At 36.0% G+C, this 13015-nt stretch overlaps 1 protein-coding gene across 1 annotated transcript in view; it reads left to right on the top strand.

The window, feature by feature from the left end:
* Positions 1 to 13015, top strand: part of LOC114098059 (EGF-like and EMI domain-containing protein 1) — a 610754-nt gene that overhangs the window by 574005 nt on the left and 23734 nt on the right. The window contains exons 17-19 of the mRNA XM_071614923.1: positions 8387 to 8518; positions 10667 to 10736; positions 12872 to 13000. Coding sequence (XP_071471024.1) covers positions 8387 to 8518; positions 10667 to 10736; positions 12872 to 13000 — 331 coding nt within the window. The remainder of the gene's footprint in view (positions 1 to 8386; positions 8519 to 10666; positions 10737 to 12871; positions 13001 to 13015) is intronic.

Genomic DNA, 13015 nt, shown 5'->3' with positions numbered 1-13015 from the left:
CGATGGACTGGGAACTCTGAAACCATGAGCCCCCAAATAAACTTTTCTTCCTCTAAAATTGTTCTGGTCAGATCTTTTAGTCACAATAGCAAAAAAGCTGAATAAAACAGTTATCTCTTGCTAGGATGTCTCCAGTGTCCCCCAAACTGGGTTCCTATCTTCCAGTTCAATATGCTTATTATCATCAGGCTAATATTAAACCTTCAGCATGATATTGGGAAAAAAAACCCTCATTTTTGAGGATCAGTTCAACTCTAACACCAAACTTATCCCTACATCCTGTCCTCTAGTCATGAAGCAAAAATAACCATCCCTTTCATTAAAAGACTCTAGTCTTTCCTGTCGTTCCTTCGACTAGGGCATTTCTACTCATTTTTCTAGCCTCAGTTCTGGTGCTACCTCCTGAGGACACCCTGATTCCCTCCTAATAAGATTGACTATTTTTTATTTAGGTGACTTAGCTCCTTTTACATGTCTCTATTCATAGTACTAGTTAGATATTTTTCTTTATCAGTTTTTCACCTGTCTTCCCAAATCAGTATGTTTTTTTTTATTGTTGTCAATGGACCTTTTATTTATTTATTTACATATTTATTTATTTATTTGTATATTGTGCCAAGAATCCAATCCAGTGCCTCACACATGCTAGGCAAGCACTGTAACACTGAGCTACAACCCCAGCCCCCAAATCGGTATGTTTAATACTTGAAAATAGACACAAATCACATTCAATTTTATGGCATCTATGCCAAGCACAGTATCCTCTTCCAGTTTATAATTGTTCAATAAGCAATTGAATGTATAAGCATTCAATATAGGTAGGCTTGCATATACCTATACACACACACACACACACACAGAGAGAGAGAGAGTATTGGGCTAGAAAAGTTATTTTCTCTGCTTTCCTTTTTTCCTTTTTTCCCATAAACAGTTACTGAGCCCCTTCTGTGTTCTGGATCCTGTGTGAGGTATCAGACACGTTGAAAATAATGAAATATCATCTCCCTAGAAGTGCTCTGAATTTTAATGTGAAGGAAAAGAGTAAGTAATAATATAATTTGGGCGTCAGCATAGCAGTTACAAAACCATGTTTGTAACTGAATTGTGGAGATGCCCTCTGCTCTCTAAAGGCCAGATTTTGAGTTGAGCTTTGAGTGCAAATGATCACCTCCATATTGTGCCCTGACATATTAGCAGCAGCTATTGACAAAATCTACTTCAGTGGTTTGTGGAGAATAGTATCTGAGGGAGATAATTAAAAGGTCATTTATCCGAATGCCTGGGTCCCTGGATTCTAGTTCTAGCTCTACTACTAATTAGATATGGCCCTAATTCAATGGCTCAATCTATCAGAGACCTTATGTATAAATTAAAGATACTGGTCTAGATTAGAGATTAGATGTTCTCAACCACAAGTTCATATTAGATTTTTAAAAATGAAATGTATACATAATATACTACTATACATATAAAATTCACTGAATTAGAATCTCTTAAAGGATCCCAGGCTATAGAGGTTAGCAAAAGGCTTTCCCATGATTCTGAGAAACTCTGACCTGAGCTCTATCTATTCTTGATGATTTCATGATATGTGAGGTTTGGAGCCTCTGTGATTTTATGACACAGTCTGACAGGCCCCCCACCCTGATTGAGCTATAGAGACTCTCAGTCCCCTTCTGCCATTCTCCTTTAATAGGCTGTGAGAACCAGGAACATTGTTTCAAAAAACAATCAGATCAGTAGCTGACATCATAGGTCTTCCTGAAAGAGAGGAAAGAGATGCAGAACAGAGATAAGACCAAAATAATAATAATAATAATAATGCTAGATGCCTGCAAGTCATCCCAGCCAAGGCTATCCACAGCTTCAGCTTCTTGAACTTTAAGATGGACACAGTTATTCTGATGCCCTGACTCCCATATATTTATTCTCTGAATGAGGCACAAAGATCCGGTGAGCTAATGCATCAACCCATGAAAAATGAACAATTAAAACAATGAAGTTGTCAGTTCTTTTACCAGATTGCAAGTAAATAACCTTCCTGTCAGACTGGCTGCTCTGCTGGACCATTAGTTTAATACAAAGACATTCTGAGGAACGGGTGGATGACAGCTGATCTATCACCCTGGTGGTTCCAGGCCTTTGATAAAGACCTGAGAAAAAGATGCTGTCATAAACCACAGAAGGTCAATCCCAATTTGTGAAAAGCAAAGTATTAGACAAAATTTGAATATACCTCTCTGTCTACCGTGAGAGTGTAAGCTATTTTATTTTAAAATTGGCAGGGTAAAAGGCACTTCTTTTAACCATCCAAAACACTATTCTTTCTGCCAATGCTTATTTAGCTTGTCAGGTACACTATGCTACTGGAGATAGTATGGAATTTGTAACTGCCACAGTAGAAGGACTGAGAACTTAGGGTTGCACAATGATCTTCTTGTCAGTCTGGACAGGGTTTTACTAAAGAAGTTACTGTATGTCGTGCCAAACAGCCATGATTGAACAAGCAAAAATTAATTAATTACATTTTCTTATAGGTATGGTTTCTATATGCCATTTTATAAAATGTTTGCCATGCAGAAATATTGCTCAAGGACAGTACAATAATTATATAAACCAATAGATCGGATAAATAAGAACGAATTCTTTAAATACTCTAGTTGATATTTCATTTATCTTTAAATTTTATAGAAAAAGTAGATAATTACCTTTGAGAAGACACTTCTTATTCCTCAGAAACAGAAAGTTAAATTAGAAAATGTTTCCTAATATCTAACTAGTTGAGGTGCAGAGTTTATAAGGTTGTCAGGATTAACCAACTTGTCTCTCTAATTCACTTTGTCTCAATTTGAATCTTAGTAAAGCTGGCTTCTCAATTTTTAATAAAAATCATAATCAAAAATAGCAAATTGTCTTCTTCCAAAATCTTTCGGGTACTATCTATATCCAGGTTAATCAATGGCCAAACTGATTTAAGTTATACTAAATTAAAGTAAATCACCATTTATTTTTATTGATGAGTATATTCACTGGTCAATTTAAAAAGTAAAATGTAGGTTTATATGTCTATGTGGAAGCCATCCATAGATTTTTGTGGTCACTTGGTTGCCCAAATGTTTCAACTAAGAAGAGGCATCAGATACATTAGCTCAAACTGGGTTGACCAGTTCTTGCAATGGCTAATAAAATGTAAATGAGAATTATTATTATTATTATTATTATTATTATTATTACTATTATTATTACCAGGGGCATTTAATCACAAAGTAATATCTCCAGCCTTTTGTGATCCTCTTGCCTCAGCCCCCTGAGCTGCTGGGATTATTATAGGTGTGCACCAGCACACCCAAAGAAAAAATTTTAATGTAAAATTTTCAGACTGATTTTCCTATCTAGTGAGTTAAAACACTAGATGTCTTCAAGGCTAAATAATATTAACATTAATCTTATTTCCTAAGAGCAGCCCTGGGAAAGAGGAATCTCAGAGCTCATCTTGAGAACACCTGGTATTCTTCCTCAGTATACCACTTATTGGCTTTGTCATTTGGTCACATGGTTTAATGTCAGTTTATCTTATTAGGTGCACAATAATGCTGGCTTAAGGGAGACCTATATAGAAAGTAAATGCTGTTCTGAAGATAGTTGGGAGCCCTAAAATATTTTTTAAATGGCACAACAATGTTATTATCTTTTTATATAATATATCTAATATATAATAACATTACATGTATATATATTTTTTTGATGTACAGTTCTTCTTCCTGGGTCTGTTTTTACATATCTTGGGAATCCCAAGTCAATTCCAAAGATTCTTCCTGAATCCTGATCTTCTCTGAAGATTCTCATCATTTTTTTAATCTTAATTTTTTTGTAGTTGTAGATGGACAGAATGCTTTTATTTTTTTATTTTATTTTTAATACTTAATTGATTTTATTTTTTAAATAAATGACAGTGGAATGCATTACAATTCTTATTACACATATAGAACACAATTTCATATCTCTTTTTGTATATAAAGTATGTTCACACCAATTTATGTCTTCATACATGTACTTTGTATAATGATGTCCCTCACATTCCACAAACATTGCCAACCCCCTGCCCCTTCCCATCCCCTCCCACCCCTCTGCCCTATCTAGAGTTGCTCTATTCCTCCCATGCTCCCCTCCCTACCCCATTATGGGTCAGTCACCTTATATCAGAGAAAACATTCGGCATTTGTTTTGGGGGGATTGGCTAACTTCACTTAGCATTATTTTCTCTGCAGTGCTAAGGATTGAACCCAGTGCCTCACATATGCTAGGCAAGCACTCTGTCACTGAGCTATATAGCTCCAGCCCCCAAGTCATTTTCAATGTGGCATTGTATTAAAACCCCTATTTTGGATCCATAAATAGAATTACTTTTAAAATAATTGACAATAGTTTTTCCACATAAATTTTAATCTAATATAGTTGAATATGAGATTTGTATTCATTTTTATAAAGAGTTATATATCAGGTTACTATGCAGAACATGACCCTGTATGATAACATAGCCTCTATGGAATAAACCAGAAGTTAACTGAAATTATTCAGAGCACAGAAGTTGCAGTAGGCTGAATAATGGTCCCCAAAATACCCATGTCCTAATTCCTGAAGCATGACTTTACATGGTGAAAGGATTTTGTTGACGTGATTAAGTCAAGCATCTTGAGATGGGAGATGTTTTCTGGTTATCTGGGTGGGCTTAATGTCATCACAAAAGTTCTTACAAATAAAGCAGAGAAGTAAGAACCTAAGCTGGTTGAAGATGGAAGGAGGTGCCACAAGCCAAGGAATGCAGGTGGCTTCTAGAAACCTGATAAAGCAAAGAGGGGGCTGAGGTTGTAGCTCAGCGGTAGAGTGCTTGCCTCACACAAGCGAGGCCCTGGGTTCGATCCTCAGCACCACATAAAAATAAATAAATCAGAAACTTGATAAAATAAAGAAGTAGATTTCTATTTACATCTCTAAAAGAACAAAGCCCTGCCAGCAGCTGGATTTTAGAATTCTGGCCTTCAGAACAGTGACAAATGATTTTGTGTTGTTTTAAGTCACTAATTTATAATGCAAACTTGTTACAGTAGCCATGGGCTATGCAAAGTTGATGAGAGCATGATCATTGTCGCTCATACATATACTCTTGCCCATGTTCTCGCAGCAGATGACCAGCATTTTCCCTCTGAAATTTCTTCTCCTCCCTACTCTTTCCTCCCACTCTACTTCTCCCTACACACCCACTCTCTAATGTTTCAGCTCTCAGTTAAGTCTTGCTCTCCTCAGAGAGCATATCTGCAAACAAACACCCATTTCTCACCTGGTGTCTAAATTGGGGTCCCTGGTATTATTCCCCTCATAGCACCCTGTACTCTTTTAATATGTTTAAATTAGATATTTGATTGAATAACTATTTGATTGTTTTTGTTTCCCAGTATTGTGAGCTTGATGTGTACAAAAATCATGTCTGATTTTGCTCAGTATTTAGAACCTGGCCCATAGGGTTATTCAGGAAGTAATTCTTGACTGAAAGAAATTCTGAAGATTCCAGAATTCTGCAGGTTTTGAAAGATGGACCTAAATCACACACTGCAGTGAAGTACATCTGGAAGCATAAGAAAATAAACTAACAAGAGGAATTGCTTTTGTTCCTTTTGACCTTCTCTTGCCAATAACAAAGGCTACGGGGCTTTGCATTCATTCACTCTATTTCCTCTGAATCTTTAGTTGGTCACATTTTTTAGCCAAGTGACAATTGATAATGTATTTCAGAGTGACTGTATAACCTAAGAAATGCTATAGTATTTCTCAAAACTTCTTTTTGCATAACATTTAGAATGCTTTTTTTTTCTTGCTTTCATTTCTTTATTTCCATTTTCATTTTATTACTTTGCAGTACAAATTGTAAATTCCTTTAATGAGGTTTAAACATCCACTGGAGAACTGACTGTAAGAGCACAGAGAGGTCAACTTTTCATGAGCAAATTATTTATATCTTCTAAAATTTGATTTCTCCAGAGTTCAATAGTCCAAGCTTAAAATGTCTCTGGGGTTCTCCAAAGATAGAAAAGTAGCCAACAGTTGTGAATGGTTTCATAAAGCCCCCCAAAAAGTGAGAAATTAATGAGAATGTGGAAAAGTTTGATTTATATGTGTAACAGAAACTTCATATCTAGTGATTTCATTGTTTTTAAGAAATAATTTTCTCTGAATAGCAGATACATGGAAAGATGGTCTTTAAATGCTAGACAAAGTTTCTGCATAATTATGCAGAGTTATTCTGTGGTTTGTCTACATGGAGCACCTTTTTTGGACAGTTGATTCTGATTTTAAATGTGTTTTAGTAGAGAGGGAATACATGTTGCCTAGGCACTAAGAGTTATATGTTACTATATGTTACTGTGTCCTCTGTGTTACTAATAACAATCTGTGAGATAGATTCCATTAATCTCATTATGTGGAAAACATAATTGAAAGTCTTAGAGTTTAACTAACTTCTTCAAATCCAGAGATAAGGTCAATGGTAGCATAGGGTCACCTGACCTTGGACCACACCTTCTTCACTGGATACTTTCAGACCTGTACATTTTTTTTTTTTTTTATGGCTCTCTCATAGCACAGCAGCCCAAATGTCACTTCCCTCAAAGCCCTGTGCCAGATGGGGAATGGGTATGAAGATCATGACACTGCAAATTATTACACAAACCCTATCGTGCTCAGCCTAGCCACTTGGATCTCTCAGTGTAACTAATCTTTTTGGAGGACTCTTTTGTGGGATTATTTGCTGTGGGGAGAAGAAGCTTTTGCTCATGCAATCCCTGTGACCAAAATGGTTCTTCCCAATGATGGGAACAATTTTTGGTAATTTCAGCTCTGGGGTTCTAAAGCTTTCAGAAGTCTCTAATGACACACATTTTGACAGTTTTGATTGTTGGTCAGCATTTCCTGCTAGAAACCTCCCATTAAGCAGTTCCTTCCCTCATGTGCTTCCTGATAGGAGCTGAACGGAGCAAGGACATCCTAGATCTACTCCTGTCACCCCCCGAGATACCACCATCATTGGTAGTTCTTATTCAGTCGCTTATCAACCTGTTAAATAAGCTTTTTAGACAGGAAATACAGATGTACTTCTCATTGTATGTGGAAAATTCAGGATGAAATGTGTCTTTGATAGATATTTGAACAATCATTGACTTCTAGATAAAAGAATGTCCAGACCAACAGCAGAGCACATAAATGGCTGTTCAGATGCTGAATCAGATCCCATTTATTGGTCTCACATTTGTGAATTTCCCAGTCAAAAATCAAAGGAAAAATCCTCTAGTGAATATTTTGTTTTTTTTTTTTTTTTTTTGTGTGTGTGTGTGTGTGTTTTGTGTGTATACATGTGTGTTTGGTGGTTGTTGTTACTCACCCTGAGTTTTATCAGTCTTTGATGTTAGTACTGAGCAAGCAACCACTGACCCATAGTTAGAAATTCTATCCTTGCTATCATTGTTACTTAAAGAAAGCTGGAAGATGACATATTCTTAAGAAAAGTGGATGCTAAGAAAACAAGGTACAGTATGGACTTACAGTAACCACAAACAAAAATGTGGAGGGAGAGAATAACACAACCGAAAATTTCTCCAGCACAGGTCTTTCAAAACAGTTTAATTCTTTCTTATACTCCTGATGCCAGATCTTTCAGTAGTAAATAGAAAGGTTGGTCCAGAAATTATTATTATTCAATTTTAGACATGCAGAACCTCATGACCAACTTAACTTGTCCACTTTTTCCATCTGAATGTTCCTGTGAAACAACCATGAAACTCAAAATGTCTACTTGACTCCATTTTATAAGATGAAATATACCCAGAAAACCTTTTTATTTTCTCCAAAAAAAAGGCATTATTTTATTTAAAAGTTGGAGGGAAAGCTTTTACTGTTTGGTTTGTAAAAAAGAAACAGCAGAACAGAGCAGAGCAGCTGACAAGTGACACAAATATAGTACATGCTAATGTACAGAGAGAAACAACCTTGAGAGTTTAAAACAGCTGTACCAGAAAAAAATATCTTTATCCAGATATGCGGTCCCTCATGAATTATACTATTATTTTAGTTGATTTTACCTGACATCACCCTATGATTTTTTTCAGTGACAAGAAAATTGCAGCTGGCCCTTGACAGTCGGTCACAAATTGACTGAACAAAACAAAATCAAACAGTGAAGTAATCCCCAAGTAAATTTAATGAAACCGAAATCCCGAAGGGCAGCACACTTCTGTAGGCAATGGTCTTATTTAATAAATTTTTCCCTGCTTTCACTTTTAGAGCTATATTTACACAGACAAATTTAATTCATTGGGTTTACATTTCCTCCCCTTAGTTTGTCCACCAGGCACATACGGGAAGGACTGTAACCAGGTATGTCAGTGTTCAGCTGAGAATGAAGAGTGTCACCCAATCACAGGGAGATGTACCTGTCTGCCTGGCTACCATGGAAACCACTGTCATCTCCGTAAGTGTGGGCTCTGCTTAGTTGTAATTTACTGAGGGGATACCAATAGGGTGGGTCACCACTCAGAATATGAAAAGGCAAAAGTTAATTCATCCCAAATTCCGTGGGATCTCTTCCTTGAAGTTGAAAAACCTATATTTTCTTGTGCAAATCATTCCTTTATTTGCCTTTTCTATTCAAAATATACCCTAGTTCTTCACAAATATCCAAGAAGAAAAGAAGGAGATAAAGAAAAGAAAGTATGAACTTATTATTATTATAAATCAACATGTGGTAAATGACAATGTAGTTAAAGTGATTCATATAGTAAGTTAGTTCCAGGGCCTGCTTAGGAACAATCGAATCAAATTCTTATTCTGGAATGTAAATGATAACTCGCTTAGATGACAAAATGCCAGTTGGCTCCCTGTTGTGTAATAAAAAAGAATAGTCCCTAGACCAAGACCTTAATATTGACTTGTTAGGATATTTTAACATTGAAAATGGTTGCTGAAAAATGTACAAGAAAAAAAAAATATCCCAAGGAGCATATAAAAATGTTCAGGCAGCTACTTAATTTTTAAGCTTGTAATTATTTATAATGTACTTTTTATTGGTTTAAGAATAGAATGATTTGGCCTCAGTTTCATTCCACCCCCACCCCCCACTTGGCTCTGACTACTGTCTTTCTTCCCTAGTCCTTCCCATAGCAGATTCCTCAGCTCTCCTTTCCTAATTCTACAAGAATCCAACTGATTTGGGGATTTATTTCCCCCCAAATATCACTTAAGCATAAACTCATGATCAAGCTATTTAATTTTCTACAAGCCATAGAACATATATATTTTGAATGTCACTTCTTGATTTTTCCTAACTGTAAACATTACCGGCTAAAAACACAATTAAACACCCACAAAAATGTTTTCAATTAATATCTTGTTGGAGGCCCAGAACTATTACAGTTATTCAAACTTAAGCTGAAGAACTTAAATATAAAATTAATCAATCTCTATGAGTTTTCTATTATGGCAAATTTCAAACACCCTTCTGCTAGAAAAAAGGAATATGCCTATCTTGAGAAATTTTCCTTCGTGATATCCAGGATATCATCTTTCTCTTCATAAAAATAAGATCAGTTTGCATACACCCAGGTTATGCTTTCATTCAGAAGGGGAGCTAGCCCAGGATAAAGGAGGGTGGCTTCACCTTGCGACAGGAGGCTGGCTGGGTCAGGGAGCCACTCCCCTGCCTGGTGGAATGGGCTGAGTTCCAAGCAACACGTGGTGAGTGTGGCTGCGAGGGTTCCTTGGCAACATCCACTATAATTACAGGACTATGAAAAAAGATTCAAGAAAATATCCATAAAAGGTGTAGCTGGCTCCCAAGCAAAAGTTGCCGCAGCCAAGAACAACTGGGCTTTCATGTTCTCAGGTTCAGAGTAGAGAATTAAAATTTTCTCTCGGCAGAGGTCAGAGGAAGCAGGGAAACTTGCAGTAAGAATCTCACCACTTCTTAATTCACATAGGCAGGTCAGTCCCAGCATGTGGATAACAGGTAGGAAAAACACAGTAACTGTCCAGTAGAGGCAAACTCACCCTATTATGTTTTTTTATGACCCATGAGAGGTCTTAAAGTAGCACAGACCCTGAAAACCTTTTATTTCTGCAACTTGCTGTACATGCTGTTTATATCTACTCTTCCCAAGAAAAGTTAAGGGGTCCCCTATAACCATAGTCAGTTCTTTTGAAAGTATTCAGAACAGCCTCACACTTGGTATAGAATGCTTTGAGAAATATGGGCCACAAAATAGCCTACCAGGGCCAAGAGGAAGAAATCAAGTCATTCATGGATGCTTGGCTGTAATGTTGTTGTTCATAGCAATAAATATTCAGCAATATCACATGTTAGTATCTCTTTTTAATAATAAAGCAATACTGTGTAACAATGGCTAATGTGAATTACCTGGTCAAATACTAGGAAAACAGGCTGTGGAAAGCTGATGCATGCTTTTTACTTACTTGAGAGCTATCAAGGATTTGGTAATAGTCTTGTTTGTTCTAGGTTTCTAACGAAACTACCAAATTCCATTCACAGCAACAGAGCATACAGTAACAGCGAGACTTGCCATTCATGCTAAGCAACTTAATCTTTAATATTTAAACAAATTAGAACTGTAAATGTGAATCCAAGCTCCTTCTTGGAATGAAGAAGCGAGAGAAGGGGATTGTGCAAGGATGGGGTAAAAAAAATCACTTTGTAATGGAAAATAACTAAATACCCTTTGCCAGGGAGACAAGATTTCCAGGGAGAAATAATTGTAAAATATCAAGCAAAGGCCAAGTAATGATCAAAATGGAACATTAGGAGATGAGGGAGGAGGACTGACTTTTACTCAGAAAAGCCAAATGAAATCATTATGTCCTGGGTGTGTTTCCTTGTTAAATACAGTGAACATTTGAGCAAAGCCTGTTTGCATGATTCCAGAAATTCAACTTTCACAAAATAGAGAATTGAATGGGAAAGTAGAATTATCAATAAAATAATTATTCTTGAAAAAAGTTTAGACTGCTTTTATAAATATGTACCGTGGTATTGATATAAATTTAATGAGTTGGGGGACTAAGAGGTTAGCACATACACTATCTTTGAAAGATGGCATTCTCATTAGTAGGCTAATTTCATCAAATCCAGTGTCCCAATTTTGAAAGGATAATTAAGTCGAAGTCCATAAATGAGGTGGTTTTTTTTTTGTTGTTGTTTTTTTGTTTTTTTGTATGATAAAGGAATACTTAGGGATGATGCTATCAAATGTAAAGCCACCATTAAGATAGTGTGCAGTTGGGTATATGCCAAAGGGAAATTAATGTTTCCCAAGGAACTTCAACTTACGTGAAAATTATCTTCAAATTGAGACCATCACATGTATCAGCTGTTTGAATTCATCAAATATTTATATATAAGCCCTTCATTCCTTTCAACTGAGATACTGACTCTTTGTTACTCAGAATTATATCCTCAGTTCAACATTTCCTCAAATAAGAGCATCAGTTTCATTTCATAAAGATTGCTCTTTTCTTTACTTGCACAGAAATTCATGCCATCTTTCACTTCACAGTAATGTGACTCCAGAGTTTTCCATACTAATCAACAGTTGTTAATTCAGCCTCTTTTTTTAGAAGCAACATGTCAGCAATACACACCACAACTCCCGGCTTCCATCTCTCTATTTTCAGCTTGTGTGTCTTTTTTCCTAAAACCAAGTCACTGAATATTATTTTTCAGCATCATACATTTATTTGACTACATTAGTAACTTGATAAAAACTATAAACATTCACAGTACTAACCCAGCTGGATGTGCCAGAAGAATTTTTTGTCTTAGTGAATGGGAGAAGAGAAGAAGACACATTTTTAAATCATTAATTTTATAGTGAGTATTACACTCTATTAAGTTTTTATAAGGGCTGGTGATAAAGATCTACTTGGGAATACTAAAGGATGCTCTACACCAAAAAAAAAAAAAAAAAAAAAAAGGTCAGTTAGCTTTGAGAAATGATATCCCTTGGAAAGAGAGTATGACAGGAGAGAATGCAGAGTGATTCCATCATTTTTCACAGAAGAGAAATAAAGAAACTTAACAGCTATGCCAGAGAAACAAACCTTGATCTGAACAATGTTGGGATATTGGGCTTCCCACTTCCATTCTAGAAGAATTCATTTTTTTAAACTAGAAGGAAAACCGAGCCACTCTTTGAATCTATAAGCAAAATCTAAGACTCCGGGTAAGAACTATGAGTTTGTAGACAAGACATGGATGGAGATTATAAAAATGTGAATCTCAAAAGAAAAAAAAAAACATTCTTTGAATGCTTAATTTTCTCTTATATAGGTATCCTGCTGGTAGAGCATACATCTATGGATATGAAAATAGACAATTGAAAACAACAGAAAATTAAAAGCATTCTTTATTTGGTATCTTAGGAATTCCTCCATTTATTAAAGAAGACTAGATCATTCCAGAGAAGACAAACTATAACATTTAAACATTAAGCAAAATAATAAATTTATCTATCTAGGTTGGAAAGAAATACTCTTGTTTAGGAAAAGTCTCCCATTCTAAGCTTTCTTTAGAGGTAGATTTCCAAGGTAGCTCAAGTTAAGTCTAATGTTTTCTTAAGCAGCAACAGGTACTGATATCCATCTATCTCTACATATTCTCATATCCTCACATCCTTGAACCAGTAGCTTGAAATGATTGAAAATACCAAAGAACAATAATTGGAATGCTGAGTTAACCACATGTCTATGGGTACAAGTTTGAACACTGACTGTTTTAAGTTATACCACCACATATGGTTTTGGATTTCTTTAACAGGGTGCCCAAAAGGCACTTATGGCCCATATTGTCAAATGACATGCAAGTGCTTAAATGGCGGCAGCTGTGATACCATGATTGGCACCTGTAACTGCTCTCCTGGCTTCATCGGAGCAGACTGCAGCCAAAGTAAGTTACTCTTAC

Source organism: Marmota flaviventris, chromosome 8 (assembly GCF_047511675.1).
Source record: "Marmota flaviventris isolate mMarFla1 chromosome 8, mMarFla1.hap1, whole genome shotgun sequence".
NCBI classification, from domain to species: domain Eukaryota; kingdom Metazoa; phylum Chordata; class Mammalia; order Rodentia; family Sciuridae; genus Marmota; species Marmota flaviventris.
The sequence above is the reverse complement of the archived record's forward strand: the minus strand, read 5'-3'. Positions and strand labels throughout refer to the sequence as shown.